Raw genomic sequence first — 19,369 nt, 5'->3', positions numbered from 1 at the left:
CCCCTTTCCCTACAGCATTATACAAACATTATGGGGCTGAGGATTTTTTTGCCTCCTGGTCTCCACCTCAATAGCCACTTGTGGCAAAACATACCAGCCCTCAAATTGTCAGAGGTTCTGCTGCATGCTCTCTCACATCAACTCTGACCTTGTAAGGTGCAACACTTCAATTCTACCACAACAAAAACAGAATTACCTGGGAAAACTCAGCAGGTCTGGCAGTATCGGTGGAGAAGAAAAGAGTTGACGTTTCGAGTCCAACATGACCCTTCAACAGAACACTTCAGTTCTACCATTGGCCCAAGTCAATGCTTCTCAAAACTACTGTTTGCGCTAACAGCCTCATAATTTTTTACTATCTAATCTTTGTGTAGGTGGATTGTACAATTGACTTGTATATAATAGAAATTTGAAAGTGAGTATTTTTTTCCTTCTAACTGATAAGTTCCATTTTCTCTTTTAAGCATTCCGATTAGCATTCCAGATGATGTCCTTTTGCATTTGCTCACACGCTTAACTTCAGTAATTTCTTACTTGCTAATTCTATGATCCTTTCGGTTGGAGACACAGTTTTTGCTTCTTCGCTTATCTCATGGTCCCAGTAGGGGTAGTCCCACAGATAGGATTTTCGGACAGGCGGATCAATGTGGATTTTATGTTGAGCGAGCTGGTCCGTTCGAGTTGAACTTACAGCATATAGAACATCTTCAGTGATCTGATCCAAAAATTGCGAAATAAAATAAGGCTAGAATGAAAAATCTCAGAATGTGACGCTAATGATGGTACATAATTTGCATTTATTTAGCGCCTCTAACTTAACGCCACCACATGCTTGTTGCCCTGTGAACACTTCTGGAAAGCTTGTGCATCATGTTTTGGAATGTGGAGTCAAGCTTGAAGTTGGCAGGGTCAAATGACCTGCCTCATCGACACCACATGGACTGCGCCAGTTCAAGAAGGCAGCTCACCCACCACCTTCTCAAGGGCGATTATGGATGGGCAATAAATGCTGGCCTAGCCAGCGATGCCCACATCCCATGAATGAGTAAAAGAAAACCTGTAATTATCTTGTAGTCTTCAACAACCTCAGTCTCTCTGCATTCAGTAGAAGCCATTTTCATAAGTACATATATACTTTGCAGTCCCAGGAAATTATTGCAGAAATCTAGCTTTTGTCGATTATTTTGGTAAGCTGAATAAGGAAAACAAAGGGCGCGATTTTCCAGCCCCAACACTGGCAGGCATCGTTGGAGAGCCGCTGCCCAAATTTTCCCATCCCACCCGTGGCGATGCCTGCTGGTGTCGAGGCCGGAAAATCCTGTGCAAAGACTTGCATTAAGACGATGCATTTCATGACCTCAGGATATCCCAAAGTGCTTTACAGCCAATACAATACCTTTACAGTGTAGTCACCGTTGCAGTGCAGGAATTGCGGCAGCCATTTTACGCACAATAATAATGATCAGATAATCTGCTCTAATGGCGGCTGAGGGATAAAAATTGGCCAGGATCAATGTTCCCCTGTTTTTTTTCTTATAATGCATGGCTGAGTTGTTGAAGCGCTGATCATTTTTTAGTGCGACTGCGCATGCACTGTAACTTATAGGGACTAACTTGTGCATGGCTTGCATGGGAACTTTTGGCTTGCTGTGTGGCTACATGCCTGTGTACGTTAGAAGGAACATTGGCCTGAACATTGTGCGAACTCTCATGCTCTTCTTCAAAAAAATGCCATGGGATCTTTTACATCTACCTTAAGGCAGATGGGACCTCATCCAAAAGACAATACCTTTGACATTGTAGCACTTCCTTATTACTCTAGACTAGATTTTGTGCTCAAATCTCTGGAGTGGGATTTGAACCCACAATCTTCTTACTCAGAAGTGAGAATGCTACCACTAATCCCTGACTGGCGCCTAATGTTTTATTGAGATAGTGAGGTGAATAGTCAAGGCCCATCATGTAAATGGTCATCAAGGTTGAAACAAGTAAAAGGGAGAACAAGGTAAATCAAAAATGGTTAGGGCCACCAACTAGTGGTTTTACAGTCTGAATATTGTGTGAAGAAGGAAAGGCTGAAGGAGTTCTCAATGCCAGGGAAATAATGGCCTGAATATTTCGGATGGCAGGGTTTCCCTTCCTGCCATCCGAAGAGTCGGCAGGGAATACATTCCCGCCAGCTCTACCTGACCTGCAGTCATTTCACACTCGAATGAGCATCAATTGGCTGTAGGCAGGACTTCTACCCTCATTCGGAAGGAAGTCTCGCCTTAGAGGGCTGTCAGTCAATCTGATTGGCTGGCAGCTCTCCAGTCCCTGCAACGACAGGAGCTGCAGTGGACAGAAGAGGAAGTGCTTGAAGATGCCTGAGCCTAAGCTACGGGACTGGACGGCAAGGTAAGTTTCTGGGGTCCCAGGGCGGGGAGGGTGGGCAAGGCCTGGGTGGGGGGGGTGTGGAAAGTGGGTGATTGGGTTGTTGTGGGAGAGGCCGGAGTGGGAGGGTGGTCCAGCGACCATTGGACCTTAAGGCCTGATGTTAGGGGTGCTTTTGATGAAGGGGCACCCCCTTCTTGCCTGAGACCTAAACTCAATAATTTTCGGGCTTCCCTCGCCCTTGGGAAATCTCCCACTAGTCTGGAAATTGAGGCTGGGCGGGAAACATTGGCCACTTACGGGCCTCAATTGGGGCAAGGACGGTCGGTCTCCCTGATGCCTTGCCTGCCCCAGTGTAAAATCGCTGCGAAGTCGGGGGCGGGTGGGCGGGAACCCAATCCTTCCATTTCACCCCCTACCCCGCCTAAAAGCCCGCCGGTGGGGGACCTTGAAATCCAGGCCAATGAACGAGAGTGGGAGGGTGTACAGTCTTGCAGTACTTCAATCAGTGCTAAACTGGCAGTTTAAATGCTTTAAAGCAACCGAGCAGCTTACCCCTCAGCTGAAATGAGAAGGTGCGGAAGACATTTATTTAAAGAATGTTTCGGTCTTTATAATTGGAAAATAACAAATGCTGTAACCTCCGAAGAGGAAGCTCAGGCTGCAGTTTGGGCTCTGTGGTCGATGATGTTCTTCAGTCCTTTGAGATCTGATGTCATGGTTCTAAATGTTATCAAAACCCTTCAACTGAATTACAAACTTAGAACTCCCTAGCCAGCTCCCATTATTCACCAATTTCTCAACTCTTGCCTAGCAATGTTACTGCAATTCACCCGTGGTGCTGAAATGAACTCGGCTCCTGAATAATTAAAAGCTTGGGAAATCATGGCTATCAAATTATGAAATAGTATAGGCATGTGAACAGATAGACACACACTTAATTGAACTGCATTATACTACCTCCCTCTCCTGATATACTTAATGATCGTGGCAGGAAGGTGCGAAGCAAGCTATTCATTTTCATTCCCAGACCCATTTTGATTTCATTACATTGGTGATATTTGTATTTTAATACTACACATCACAGCAAACTCTCTGGAGTCTATGACCTCGGCCCGTCAGCTGATTTCAATAAAATTATTAAACCCGTCAATCATCATTGCTCTTGTAAACCCTGTGGAAATAACTGCTTTAAACTTAGGGATCAGTTTTTTGTTATTATTTTGGTCATTCATCAGTAATACTGGAAATATAAATCAAAAATCTCTAAAATACCAGTTTGCAGAATGTACATCGAAAACAAGAGTCTTGTGTGGGCTGCTACAAAAAGAGGAACTAAGGTACGTGATCATAAATGGTTCCGTGGGTAAAGACTATACTCAGTAATGATACTGAGCTATACTAGACCAGGAAGATCCCCAGCTCTGATGTAGAACATGTCAGCTGAGTGGTAAGGACAATAAAACCAGCTTCAGTATCTTTGGGTGGAGGAAAAGAGGAATTTGCCCGGGTGCCTACTCCTCATCACAATCAAATGACTCCTGTTGTGCATGTAGACATCAGATAAGGACATGCAAAAAATCTAAGCCACATACCCAAAGACTAGACGTCCGTCCAGGGAACAGGGGTGCATCTCCCAGTGTGATGTGAATTCTGCCCAACCCAAAGTATGACCATAACCCTAGCCAATCTTCTAACCTTAAGGTAATAAATATGAGGGTCTTTTGGGGTTTTCAGAAGGTGTTGTAATGGTACTGGCAGCCACTGAACTGCCTATGCCATTGATTGCGCTGCTATTCATTGGCCAGGCTTTCTGTTCTTTGGAAATTCAATAATCTCCCTCTACTGCCATGGCAACATTGACCAACAGGCATCCCCAGTGTCCAATGTCGCTAAACAACACAAAATATGTCAACGGATGTCATCCCCTCGTTTACATATGCTTATAATATATGGGGGGGCGGATTGTACGTTGCCGCAGCCTGTATAAAATCAGGAAGGGTGTCAGGATTGGCCTGTCCCTTAGGATCACATCACAACCCATTTTCACCTCCTACTTGCCCCAGTTTCATCAAAACGTTTTTGGCAGGAGAGCAGGGAATCCCAGCCCATGCATTTAAATCTCAAATAACATATCGGAAGAGAAAGGTTATTGGCCCATTTTTTATTTGGTAGGTCCAAGTTCAGGCCCTCTACTTCCCCAGAAGATAAACCCAGCCCCCAGCCATTGAAAGCCTTCCACCATTCCATGTAAAAATGGCCCCGATGGTAAATGATGAGATTTTCCCTGTACTCCACTATATGGTTCTATAATGCTTTATTATCAGCACCTCTCTTTTTCTGTGAGGATACTAAAAAATCTCACCCCCTTCTGAAGGAGCCAATTACAGGATAATCGCTGACAGAAATGTATGCTAGCAATTTCGGGTGGGTGGGAGGAGGAGGGAGGAAAATCATTTCAAGTATCTACAGGGGTATGAAACCACCTTTAGCTTAAACTCGATTTTATTTAAGGTTATGTAGGCCATAATGAGGTTGATTCTATTGACTTACATTTTTTTCTACTGGACTGTAAAATGGACTGCTGATTCTCTATCACCCAGTCTGTGTTACTGCCCAAGGTGAGTTTCACCCTAAAATTTCTGCAGAGAATCTTTCAAGATGAATGTGTTCACAATTTCTTGCTGGCTTTAAGAATTATTTTCTTTCCTCCCTTTTATTCTCTCAATGGTCGGAAGGACAAGCCATAACATCAAAATTATCTCTATGGTGCTTTTCTTTTAACTATTGACCTCATACTGTATAAATCTCCGTACAGAATTTAGAGAAAGGTGCAGGGTCTGACTAATTTGTGCTCAAGAGGCAGAAGGTCTTTTTTTAGCTCATTCATGAGATGTGGGCTTCGCTGGCTGGGCCAGCATTTATTGCCCATCCCTACTTGCCCTTGAGCAGGTGGTGGTGAGCTGCCTTCTTGAACCGCTGCAGTCCATGTGGTTTAGATACACCCATAGTGCTGTTAGGAAGGGAGTTCCAGGATTTTGACCCAGCGACAGTGAAGGAACAGCGATATATTTCCAAGTCGGGATGGTGAGTGACTTAGAGGGGAACTTCAAGGTGTTTGTGTTCCCATTTATCTGCTGCCCTTGTTCTTCCAGATGGTTGTGGTCGTGGGTTTGGAAGGTGCTGTCGCAGGAGCCTTGGTAAATTCTGTATCTAACACATCTAGCAAAGATTCTGAAATCTTTCTCAAGCTGGTGTAGTTAGACAAAGGCGATGCCTCTTTCACATAACCTGACATATTAACTTGCTTACATGAATGTTATAGAAAGGGACTACACATGAACTTAACAAAGAGTCTGCGCATCCTCCACTGAAAATCAAGAATCTGTGTGTAAGTTTTTCAAAGCAAGCTAAATTCAGCATTCATTCATATGCTGTAATCTTTCAATACAATGTCAGTCTGCAAGGGGCTTATGTGCATCCTCCCAGAGACTTCCTTATGTCTATTAAGATTTGTTAATAGTTCAAACATTTTCAGAACCCTCTTCCTTTCGAAAAACTGTAAGTAAGCGTTTTCAATGGTAGCTATTTCTTTACGAAGGTGGGTGGTGGGGAGGAGTATGTTGGGCATGTGTGGTGGAAAGCTAGTCACGCACTTATTTAAGTATCAAACTTACTGCACTTTTACATCTGCCAGGTGTAAAAAGATAAGAAGGATGAGTGAAACTGTGAATAAGATTAATCTTCTGCCTGGATGGAGATGGAATGAATCTCAACCTGAATGGATCAAACATTCTTTCCATCTCAGCTTGATAATGTTCGTGCAAGTACAGTACCCTTTCTTTTTCTAGGATGCAGGGATGAGGGTTGGTGTAGATTAAGCTCACCTTTGGTTATTATTTTGTTACGGGTATCCTTTTCATTCCCTCCCCTCTGCAAAATTCCCACTTCTTAAACTTGCTGATTGGCCATGGGCGTGGTTTTTTTTAGTGGCCCTTCATAGGGAGCCCCTGCTTTGCACTGTCTCTCCTTTATTTTTAATAATGGGATTCTGTTCTCTCCATTTAACTCAACAGTTGTTCTATTCCTTTGCTCTTCTTTTACTTTCTGATAACCTTCTTTCTGTTTGTTACATCCTGCTGCATTTCTTCATTTTCTCAGATTGCTCCAAAAGCACATATCTCGATAACTGATGAGAAAATGCTTGTGTCTTGATTGTTAATCTTTAAATGTATAATTGCTTTCTTGCTCCAAGTTTACTTGAAATGATCGGCTTTTACAGATTTTTTTTAGTATTTTATTCCCGCACAATTCTTTGGAAGGAAGAGACTTGCATTTAGTCGGACCAAATGACCTCAAGAACGAATATGCTTTATTTTACACCATTAATTCTTATTAACTCCTTCACTGGTCTACAACAGTAACATCTTGTTTGCACTTGCTTCCAACATAATTTTCACCACAGGAACACTTATTTTTTGCCCCATTGCCAATGTCTTGAACTCTATTTCCACTAATGGTGTTCATCCGTCATTTATGTTCTTAGCAGGCATGCTATTGGTGTTCATAGTTCTTTAGATTTCCATTCAGGACCTCACAGAAATGCTTCAAGCCATCCTTAATGGACAGGCTGTCAATATTACAAAAGAAAGAGGTTAGAGCAGTATTGATATTCTGCCAATAGAGGTCACTAGAACACTTTGTACAGAATATCTATGGGGTGAAATTACTCTGAGTTAAGCATGTGCTAATGTGAAGTAATTTGGTTGGTTAGCATTGATAACGCATTTTTGTTCATTTTACCTGTGACTAACTGGATTAATGAACATTAACACATAGGCCTGGTGTTATCAGGGTTTTTTAAAATATAAACTTGTTAAGCACCAATTTAAGGGAAAGTGCAAATTATTGCAGGCTTTCCCTCCCTTTAACAAAATAGAGAATCAACAGACCTCGGGCCGGATTTTCGCTCCCGAGACAGGGAGCTTGAGCTGGGAAATTTCCAGGCTCAGCACGCCCACATTGGAAAAAAGTATCTTGAATGGTGCGATTTTCGCTCCGGGGATGGGATGGAATTGAACCCTCCGACACAGATGAGAGGCAGCCACAGGGGCTGCCGCGTGCAGAGGCAGGCTGGTTGAAATGCCCATCTCGGTTCTCTGAGACTTTGTAACAGTTATTCCAATAAATATTAGGCCCTCTGGCCCTCACCACCCCCACCCGCTCCCCCAACGGCTCCGTCATAATCCTCCATGCCAACCCATGCCACCCCCCATTTCCATGGCGCCTTATAGCCAACTCATGACCCCTCACTCATCCCCATGGCCCCTTATAGCCCCTATTTAGTGCCAACTCATGCCAACCCATGTCCCCACTAACCACCCTTTGCCCTTACACCCTCCATGCCAACTTACCTAGTATCTGCCATAGGCAGACCTCAGGAGCCAGGCTGAGATGAAATAAAATAAAATTCTAAATATTTATTACAGAGTTCACTATTTTAAAAAGCCCCATTCACGAAAGCCTATTTAATACATTTAAATCCCCTCAAGTACTTCATGTTTTATAAAAACAAACAATTGTATTCATAACCCCGCACCAAGGGCAGCTAATCCTTTAATAACCTCTTTAAGCTGTTAATCAAACTATGAAATTACAGCACCCCTTCCCCTTTTTGAGATAATGATAGGTTGTGGAAAGCAGTCAAACATTAATAATGCTATAATGATAGAACTTAGGGTTATGTCAACGAATAGCTATTGCAACTGCTAGAACAGATTTTTAAAAAAATTCACAGACAAAGGCACATTTTTTTCATTTTTAAAGAGCAGGGAATTTAAATAACTTGACAGCTTGACAGTTCTACATACCTTATCTGTGCTTCATGAACATTTACGACTCCGCTATTAAGTCATGGAACACACACTGCTGGTTGAGGACCATTCCTGGAGCAAAAATCGGGTCTGCTTGTCCTGTGTGCTGAGTTTAGATGGCCCAGCTAATTTGTAATTCACGCCTGTGTATTTCACGACCCACCCCTTTTCCCCTATCAGCAAAAATGGGATCTGCCGAAAATGGGGACAGGACTTCCAGATCTGGGTCCCACCCACCATTTTTAAAGGTCAGCGGAGTCTCCATGACTCCGCGAAAATCCGATCCATCCTGTATGGAGCACAGATGGAGGCTGTAATATCTGAAGGGGCTTTAAGTTTCAGTGTCTTTCTTCTAGCCTGACACAATCCAAATAGCCTCCCAGACGCTCCTGATGCGCAGATTTCATTTTTGATTACATACACTGTTTGCTTCATCCTCTAGGTATTGTCGGGTGTATTCATATCATCTACCATGATCTGCGGATCTTAATCCATAAATCTTTCTGTGATTTCCCTCCATTTCTCACAATAGTTGCGCACTCCACACATGGAATGGACCACAGTATGCCACTTGTAACTTGTAAGTTGCTCTTTAGCTGATTAAGCAGTACGTTTTGGGCAGTTTTTTGATTATCTATTTGGTTACGCAATTTATTTTAACCTCATCCTGAAGCATCTGTGTTACATACAGTAAAGTTAGGCACCCTGTCAATGCATTAAGAAAGGCCAATGTTTAAATTCCAAAAATTCCCATTTAGCACACTGCCTACACATTGAGTAATTTCACCTCCATCACATATATGAGATCTGGCAAGCACACCATCACTATTCCTTCATCAGCGTTTTCTCAACCTTGAAAATTGGATAACACTGAACTCTTGAAAGGCTGGTCATGGGAGTCTAAATAGGCTCCTTAGTTTTAATATTCCAGATTCAATAGTTAATTGAGGTGAAACGTTCATGGACTGAACTATTAAGACTTCTTCTTGGCATCAATCTTTTGTTTACTTAGTACAGATGCTAAAAGAATAGTATCAGCTGCATATCATTGGACATGAATATAAGGGACTCCAAAGTGCATCACCAAGAGTTCATAGATTATAAACATTCTGTCAACAAATGGTGAGATTTTGTTCGATATTTAACTGATCATTTCTTGTGAAGCACAAGGAATATACCAACGTACAAGCAGGAGGGAATATTGAAGTTTCTTCTCAGCATCTGGAGTTTTAAGAGTGAAAAATTATATAACTCCTTGGCGAGGCCACATCTGGAGTATTGTGTACAGTTTGGCCTCCGTACCTAAAAAAGGATATATTTGCCTTGGAGAAAGTGCTATGAAGGTTCACTAGACTAATTCCTGGGATAAGGAGAAATTGTGCAGACTAGGCCCATATTTCTTAGAGTTCAGAAGAACGAGAAGTAATCTCATTGAAGCATTTAAAATTCTTGAAGGCCTTGATGGTAGGGCAGATGATGGGAGGATGTTTCCCCTGGCTGGGGTGTCTAGAACCAGGGATCACATTTTCAGAATAAGTGGTTGACTATTTAGGGTGGAGATAAGGAGAAATTCTTTCACTCAAAGGATGATGGATCTTTGGAATTCTCTACCCTAGGATGCTGCGGATGCTCAATTTATGATTATTTCAAAGACAGATCGATAATTTTTTGAGTGCTAATAGGATTAAGAGATTGTTAGTTGTATATTAATTGTGTTTAATTGTATGGAGGCGGTGGGGCATTAACTGGGGATTCACTTGTTCTCTCAAAAATAGGAACAGACTGAAACAGTGGTGGTTGAGATTGGAAATGCATGTTTGTAATGTGTACCTTTGTAAGTAAAAGCTTATAATGTGTGCAAAGATTGGCTCCAGTTCTATCCTTCATCACTTGACTTTCTGGAATAGAACAGATATGGGGATAGTGCAGGAAGGCGGTGTTGAGGTAAAAGATCAGCCATGATTCTACTGAGTGATGGAACAGGTTTGAAGGGCTGAATGGCCTCTTCCTGTTCCTATTTCTTATGTTCTTACGTTGAGAGAATGGTTCTCATCCCATTATAGCAGAACAGTGATAAATGCAGCTTAGCAACATGTCTAGATGGAAAACTACTCTGAACTCCTGATTAGGATTGAACTTTTCATGTGCACAGATGTGCTTTGCACCAGCACTTAAAAATGTGGAGGTAGAATTTCCCCAGAGGGTCCCCGATCTCCTGCTGCAATTTTGGCGGAAATTGCAGAGAAATGGAGTAGGTGGCCAGTTGCAGTATTTCTCTGGGATGTCCACCAATTTTTCACTAAAATTATAGCGAGAGAGTGACATACACTCCCTCTACCAGCGGCGCACAGTATCAGCAGTGTGTACCATCTACAAGATGCACTCCAGGAACTCACCAAGGCTCCTTAAACAGCACCTTCCAAACACATGACCACTACTATCTAGAAGGACAAGGGCAGCAGACACATAGGAACACCACCACCTGGAAGTTCCCCTCCAGGCCACTCACCATCCTGACTTGGAAATATATCGTGGTTGCTTCACACTGTTGCTGGGTCAAAATCATAGAACTCCCTCCCTAACAGCACTGTGGGTGTACCTACACCACATGGACTGCAGCGGTTCAAGAAGGCAACTGACCACCACCTTCTCAAGGGCGACTCGGGATGGGAAATAAATGCTGGCCTAGCCAGCGATGCCACATCCCATGAATGAATAATTTAAAAAAAGATTGTGACGAAAGTCCCACACCTGCCCCCACAGCTCCCTAGAGACATACTGTTGGTGCAGTGCAAGTCAGGGGTCAAAATGTGATCTAACTGTGAAGCAAAGTGTCACCAGAAAGATCTACACCTTTTCACTCCTGAGTCTGGCTAGCCCCTAGCGCAGGATTCAGACTTTGCGCCAATGGTAAAGTTATAGTGTGAATGCAAGTTGAATCTAATCCATAATTTTGCCGATCCTACACCTTTCTTCATTTGGGTTATATTAACTGCAAGTAGTCATAGGGTTTGTAAAAACAAAAGTGATTTTAGGTTCAAACCACAATATGCATCATGATCTATGTCTCACCAATCTACCCTCAGAATTTCTGATGAATGACCAAGCGTCCAGAGGCTCATACCCAAGTTTGAAATGATTCAGCTGAGATTCTATTGAGAAAATTGACTTACTTAGCTCCAAATGCATAGTAATCTTAGTATCATACTTTCCTCTTGGACATGCTTTTTGAATAGTTATCTAAAATTCACATCAGATTCTAATTCCAATCAGGTTACACATAATCTAAATGCCCTTATGGTATTTTAAATATTTTGCAGGCTGATACAACACATTGGAGGAGGTCTTGTGGTGCAGTGGGTAGTGCCCCTGTCTCCAAGTCAGACACGCTGGGTTCAAGTCTCACCCCAGGACTTGATGACCAAGGAAGATGCACTCATAACACAAGCAAACAAGTTGAGTATCATGTGACGGAAAGACAATTGGAGCCTCTACCATCACTATCTATAGTTGCAGACCAGAACATGTATGTAAAGGTGCATGTTGCCACAGCAACTCGCTGAATTTTACGAGGCGGGGGGATGGCGCCGCTCCGAGCGACACTCAACAAGGCCACCCCACAGCAATAAAACAGTACTGGTGGCATGAACAAGGTGAGAGTGGGACTTCCACTCCTCAGTAGTAAACGCTGCTGGGACTGAAACTAGGCCCTGGGATGAAGTTGACATGGATCCCAGAGAGAGGTAAACCGGGGGGTATTGGACAGGGGAAGGTTGGGGGGTAAGGGGGGGGAGGTTGGGTTTTGGAGGCCAGGTGGAGTAGAACAAAGGTGGGGGACCAATTTGTTGGGGGGTGGTGCCTGACTGACAAAGGGCACCCCCCCATAGCCTGCTTCTATCTTGCCTTTTAAGTAGTTTGCTTAAAGAAAAGCCTACCCACTCCAGCCCACCTGCCATGCCAACTGTTTCATGGCATGGGCAGCGTAACATTCGGGTAAATTGGCTTGGTAACAAGCTCAATTGCCTGTTAAATGTTTATTTAAAAATGGCAGGTGGGCTGCCAATTTCGGCACTCTCCCAATGACTGTATTATGGGGACTGGGTCGGGGGTGGGCGGGAAGATGGTGGGCTAGTGACCTGTCATATTTTACACGCTCCCCTCGCTGAATACACGCCCAGCGGGTGACCGTGAACTCCAGTCCCTTGGGTGAACTGTAACACACCCACTATGCAAAGAGCACTGAATCCTTTCCAAATTTAATAGACATATTTTATAGTATGATTAAGAAACGATATTCTGGAAAATACCAAGCCATGTTATGGTCTTGTAACAAATTCTTTATTATATTAACAAAAATCCTAAACAGATCAACACTTCAGCTAAAATAATGGAGTGAGGAATTTCAGATAAACACGTCAACATTTATATATTAGTTTTCTACAGCATAATTTTGGGGCTAATATATAATAAACAGAGAATTGAGTCAAGTTGTGCAAACCTACCTCAGAATAAGCTGATCTGCTTGGTTGCCATTTCTTGTGGAGTTGCTTTGGCTTGGCTAGTTCATAGATCCTGGAACTGGGTCTCGCTCTCATTGTTTTACGGCTCACTGGCCAGGTGGGTGACGGTCTATATCATAAACACTCATGTTAGCGTCTGACTATAACGTATTCAAATCTTGATTATCTCAGTCACAATGCAATCTCAGCACACCAAGGAAACCTTTGATGACCAAAAAACTAATGTGTGGCCACATTCACCTGCACACACAGTCACACACAAAATATAGGCATACATTGCCAATGTTGCTGTTATGTACAGAACAAAGATTAATTTATTAAAAAAGCAATGTTCTGTTGTTGGTTTCTAGACATAAGCCTTACTTCTCAGTAATCAAGCAAGGTTTAATCATCAATTATATTTGATGATTAAAGCTGTCACTATTAAGGATGTCATGGAGCGACTGCAGGACATCCTTTTGGGGGAGGGTGAACAGTCAGAGGTTGTGGTCCACATTGGTACCAATGACATAGGTAGGAAGAGGGATGAGGTCCTGAAAACAGATTTTAGGGAGTGAGGAAAGGAATTACAAAGCAAGACCTCAAGAACAGTGATCTCAGGATTACTCCCAGTGGCATGTACTAGTGAGCATAGGAATAAGAGGGCTGATTGATTGAACATGTGGCTGGAGAATTCATGTAGGAGGGAGGGCATCAGATTTCTGAGGCATTGGGACCAGTTCTGGGGCAGGTGGGACCTGGACAGAGTTCTGCTGAAGGGTCATGAGGACTCGAAACGTCAACTCTTTTCTTCTCCGCCGATGCTGCCAGACCTGCTGAGTTTTTCCAGGTAATTCTGTTTTTGTTTAGAGAAGCATGTAGCATGGGTAATACAGTAATCTTGGATGACTTCAATCTGCATATACACTTGGTAAATCTAATAAGCACTAATTCTGTGGAGGATGAGCTTCTGGAGTACGTTAAGGATGCTTTTCTAGAGCAGTATGTTGAGAAACCGACTAGAGAACAGGCTATTTTAGATCTAGTGTTATGTGACGAGAAAGGGTTAATTAATAATCTTGTTGTAAAAGAACCTTTAGGGATGAATGACCATAATATGATAGAAATAAAAACAAAAAGCTACTGCGGATGCTGGAAATCCAAAACAAAAACAGAATTACCTGGAAAAACTCAGCAGGTCTGGCAGCATCGGTGGAGAAGAAAAGAGTTGACGTTTCGAGTCCAACATGACCCTTCAACAGAACTGGTATGATAGATAGAATTTTACATTATGTTTGAAAGTGAGGTAGTTCAACCTGAAGCCAGGGTGTTGAATTTGAACAAAGGAAATTATTAAGGTATGAGGGACAAATTGGCTGAGGTGGATTGGGAAAATACACTAAAGGTATGACGGCACATTGGCAATTGATAGTCTTTAAAGAATTATTACATAGTTTACAGCAATTATATATTCCTTCAAGGCACAAAAACCCAAAAAATGAGTCAACTGTGACTAACAGAGGAAGTTAAGGATGGTATAAGATTAAAAGAAAAGGCCGATAAAGCTGTCAGAAATAGTTGTAAACCTGAGGATTGGGAGGATTTTAGAATACAGCAAAGGAAGACCAAGAAAAGGATAAAGAAAGGGAGAATAGAATATGAATGTAAGCTAGCAAAAAACTTAAAAACAGACTGTAAAAGCTTCTATGGTACATAAAAGGAAAAATATGGCTAAGACAAATGTGGATCCATTACAGGAAGAGTCAGGAGAATTTATAATGGGGAATAGAGAAATGGCAGAGAAGGTAAATGATTACTTTGTGTCTGTCTTCACTGAGGAAGACACAAGAAATCTCCCAGAATTAGCGATCCAAGGAACTAGGGATAATGAGGAATTGAAGGAAATTAGTATTAGTAATAAGGTTGCATTGGAGAAATTAATGGGTTTGAAGGTTAATAAGTCCTTGGGTCCTGATATTCTACATACCAGAGTGGTGAAGGAGGTAGCTATGAAGATAGTGGATGCATTGATAATCATCTTCTAAAATTCTACGGGCTGAATTTTTCCCCCGATGGGGGGGATGTTGATGGGTGGGCACGTGCTGGCCATCGGAGGTGTGGCACAATTTTATGTGGGTGGGCCAATTAAGGCCCGCCCAGCATGGCATCCACACGGAAGCCCTATGCGCTTCCTGTGCAAGTGGGAGGGATTCCTAAAATCGAGAGTGCGCTCTTTCGCACATGCGCACAAAAGAGCGCACTCATCTCCCTGAGGTCCCTGCAGCCTCAAGGAGATCGGCTCTAAATGTGAAAAAGCTCAAAATAAGATAAATAAAATTTCCCTAACATGTCCCCTCATGTGACAATTTCACATGAGTTGGAACATGTTCACAATTTCCAAAAAAACTTTATTAAAATTTTAAAAACCCTACATGAAACTTCATCCCGCCTGTGGATGAGGTTTCATGGATTTTCTAGTTCCCACTGGGGCTCCTGGCCTGCCCGACAACCTTAAGGTTGGATGGGCAGGTCCATTAATTACTTTAATTGCTCCGTCAATGGCCTCAATTGGCCATTGACAGATGACGGGTGCGCAGCTGATTTTGCTGCGCCCCCCGCCTTCCTGAAAATTTAAATGGGGCGCAGTGACGTCGGGAGTTCTGCCCGGTGTCACCGTGTGTCATTTTACGCGTCGGCAAGCGGGCCCCGCTCCCGCTCGCTGACGGTAAAATCCAGCCCTACAGATTCTGGAATGGTTCCTGCAGGTTGGAAGATAGCAAATGTCACCCTACTATTTAAGAAGGGAGGGAGAGAGAAAACGAAGGACTTCAAATCTGCTAGCCTTACATCAATAGTACAGAAAACGCTAGAATCTATTTTAAAGAATGTGATAAATAGATGCTTGGATATTAATGATCTGATTGGGCAGGCAACATGGATTTACGTATGGGAAATCATGCTTGATGAACCTGTTGGAGTTTCGTTGAGGATGTTACTAACAGAATTGATAAAGGGGAATTGGTGGACATAGTATACTTGGATTTTCGGAAGGCTTTTGATGAAGTCCCCCACAGGAGGTTGGTTAGCAAAATTAAAGCACTTGGAATAGGAGGCAATATACTGACATGGATTAAGGATTGGTTAACAGGCAGAAAACAGAGAGTAACAATAAATGGGTCATTCTTGTGTTGACAGGTTGTGACTAGTGGGGTACTGCAAAAAGGGCCCCGACTGTTCACAATGTATATCAATGATTTGGATGTGGGCACCAAATGTAATATTTCCAAGTTCACAGACAACACAAAACTAGGTGGGAATGTATGTTGTTAGGAAGATGCAAAGTGGCTTCAAGAGGATCTGGGCAGACTTAGTGAGTGGACAAGGACTTGGCAGATGGAATACAATGTGGAAAAATGTGAGATTACCCACTTTGCTAGGAAGAACAGATGTGCGGAGTATTTCTTCAATGGTAAGAAATTAGAAAGTGTAGATGTACAAAGGGACCTGGGTGTCCTCGCCAATAAGTCACTGAAGGCTAACATGCAGGCGCAGCAAGCAATTATGAAGTCTAATTAGAGTATTTGGGTGCAGGAGCAGCAAAGTCTTGCTTCAATTGTGTAGGGCCTCGGTAAGACTGCTGCTGGAGTACTGTGTGCAGATCTGGTCCCCATACCTTTGCAAAGATAATATTGCCAAAGAGGGAGTGCAACGAAGGTTCACCAGACTTGTTCCTGGGATGGTGGGACTGTCCTATGAAGTCAGATTCGGGAAACAGGGCCTGTGTTCTCTAGAGTTTCGAAGAATGAGAGGTGATCTCATTGGGCTGAATCTTACCTATGTCAGGCGGGCTGGGCGGGAGCGGGCGCAGAGCCGATCTGTGCCTGCGGTTGGCTGTGCGCCGCCATTTTACCTTTGTGGGCGTAGGGAGGAGGGAGAGTTGGGGCCTGCACTCTTTGGCGCATTTGCTCAATCTGCACGGAGCTGCTTCAGGGAGATTAAGTACATTATGAAACTTTTTAATAAATAAAGAGAAAAATTATTTAGACATGTCCCCTCATGTGACAGTGTCACATGAGCTGGGACATAAAATCACAGAATCACACAGTGCAGAAGAGGCCCTTCGGCCCATCGAGTCTGCACTGACACGTGAGAAACACCTGACCTACCTAACTAATCCCATTTACCAGTACATGGCCCATAGCCTTGAATGTTATGTCATGCCAAGTGCTCATCCAGGTACTTTTTAAAGGATGTGAGGCAACCCACCTCCACCCCCCTCCCACGCAGCGCATTCCAGATCGTCACCACCCTCTGGGTAAAAAAGTTTTTCCTCACATTCCCCCTAAACCTCCTGCCCCTCACCTTGAACTTGTGTCCTCTAGTGACTGACTCTTCAACTAAGGGGAACAGCTGCTCCCTATCCACCCTGTCCATGCCCCTCATAATCTTGTACACCTCGATCAGGTCGCCCCTCAGTCTTCTCTGCACCAACGAAAACAACCCAAGTCTATCCAACCTCTCTTCATAACTTAAGTGTTTCATCCCAGGCAACATCCTGGTGAATCTCCTCTGCACCCCCTCCAGTGCAATCACATCCTTCCTATAATGTGGCGACCAGAACTGCACACAGTACTCCAGCTGTGGCCTCACCGAGGTTCTATACAACTCCAACATGACCTCCCTACTTTTGTAATCTCTGCCTCGATTGATAAAGGCAAGTGTCCCATATGCCTTTTTCACCACCCGACTAACATGCCCCTCCGCCTTCAGAGATCTATGGACACACACGTCAAGGCCCCTTTGTTCCTCAGAACTTCCAAGTGTCATGCCGTTCATTGAATACTTCCTTGTCAAATTATTCCTCCCAAAGTGTATCACCTCAGACTTTTCAGGGTTAAATTCCATCTGCCACTTATCTGCCCATTTGACCATCCCACCTATATCTTCCTGTAACCCAAGACACTCAGCCTCACTGTTAACCACCTGGCCAATCTTTGTGTCATCCGTAAACTTACTAATCCTACCCCCCACATAGTCATCTATGTCATTTATATAAATGATGAATAATAGGGAACCCAGCACAGATCCCTGTGGTACGCCACTGGACACTGGCTTCCAGTCACTAAAGCAGCCTTCTGTCATCACCCTCTGTCTCCTACAACTAAGCCAATTTTGAATCCACCTTATCAAATTACCCTGTATCCCATGTGCATTTGCTTCTTTATAAGTCTCCCATGTGGGACCTTGTCAAAGGCTTTGCTGAAATCCATATAAACTACATCAACTGCACTACCCTCATCTACACACCTGGTCACTTTCTCAAAAAATTCAATCAAATTTGTTAGGCATGACCTCCCTCTGACAAAGCCATGCTGACTATCCCTGATCAAACCTTGCCTCTCCAAGTGGAGATAGATTCTCTCCTTCAGAATTTTCTCCAATAGTTTCCCTGCCAATGACATGAGACTCACTGGTCTGTAGTTCCCTGGCTTATCTCTACAACCCTTCTTAAATAGCGGAACCACATTAGCTGTTCTCCAGTCCTCTGGCACCTCTCCCGTGGCCAGAGAGGAATTAAAAATTTGGGTCAGAGCCCCTGCGATCTCCTCCCTTGCCTCCCTCAGCAGTCTGGGACACAAATCATCTAGACCTGAAGATTTGCCCACTTTTAAGCCTGCCAATACCGCCAATACCTTGTCACTCCCTATATCAATTTGCTCAAGAACCTCGCAGTCTCTCTCCACGAGTTCCATACCTTCATCCTCATTCTCTTGGGTAAAGATGGATGTAAAGTATTCTTTAAACACTCTGCCGATGTCCTCTGGCTCCACCCATAGATTGCCCCCTTGGTCCCTAATGGGCCCTACTCTTTCCCTGGTTATCCATCCCCGACAGCAATATTCTGGCCATTGAAACCTACAAACTATTTAAAGGAATATGCAGGGTAGATATAGTAAAATGTTTCCCCTGGTTTTGGAATCTCGAATCAGGGGACACAATTTCAAAATAAGGGGGAAGCCACTTAGGCCTGAGATTAGGAGAAATCTTTTTACTCAGAGGGTGGTGAATCTTTGGAATTCTCTACCCCAGAGGGCTGTGGGAGCTCAATCATTGTGTATGTTTAAAGTAGAGATTGACAAATTTCTAAATACCAGTGACATAATGGGATGAGAGGACAGTGTGGGAAAAAGGCAATGATGTGGATGATGAGCTATGATCGTATTGAATAGCTCAGATGGGCTGAATGGCCTAATCCTGTTCCTATGACTTTATCAAATTTTTATTCAGTTATTCTACAAGTAGCCATCTTAGATTAAAGTTGCTATTTGTGTAGAATAAGAGAATTTTATTTATAAACATTCATTCATGTGTGCTCTGCCTGAAGGCAGGTCCTTGGCTCATTGCCTGCTGATGCTTCATTCCTGTTTCCTTGGCAACTTCTTTTCAGTCGTGGTTTGCTATTGCCTTCCACTCTCAGGGGCAGGGCGAGGAGGCAGATCCCAAGCCTACCTCACCAAGAATGGGAATTGAGTCAGGGCTGTTGGTAATACTCTGAGCCACATACTAGACACCGAGCCAACTCCAGGCCCTTATTCATAAACATGACATATGCAATAATACCAT

General features: G+C 43.3%; 1 protein-coding gene across 1 annotated transcript in view; it reads right to left on the bottom strand.

The window, feature by feature from the left end:
- Positions 1-433: 433 nt before the first annotated feature.
- spmap2 (sperm microtubule associated protein 2) overlaps positions 434-19,369 on the bottom strand; it is a 29,933-nt gene continuing 10,997 nt past the window's right edge. Inside the window, exons 5-6 of the mRNA XM_078556347.1 lie at positions 12,749-12,875; positions 434-715 (exon numbers count right to left, since the gene is read on the bottom strand). Coding sequence (XP_078412473.1) covers positions 506-715; positions 12,749-12,875 — 337 coding nt within the window. The 3' untranslated portion in view covers positions 434-505. The remainder of the gene's footprint in view (positions 716-12,748; positions 12,876-19,369) is intronic.

This window comes from Cetorhinus maximus, chromosome 13 (assembly GCF_964194155.1).
Source record: "Cetorhinus maximus chromosome 13, sCetMax3.hap1.1, whole genome shotgun sequence".
Taxonomy (NCBI): domain Eukaryota; kingdom Metazoa; phylum Chordata; class Chondrichthyes; order Lamniformes; family Cetorhinidae; genus Cetorhinus; species Cetorhinus maximus.
This window is presented reverse-complemented; position numbering and strand designations above follow the sequence as displayed.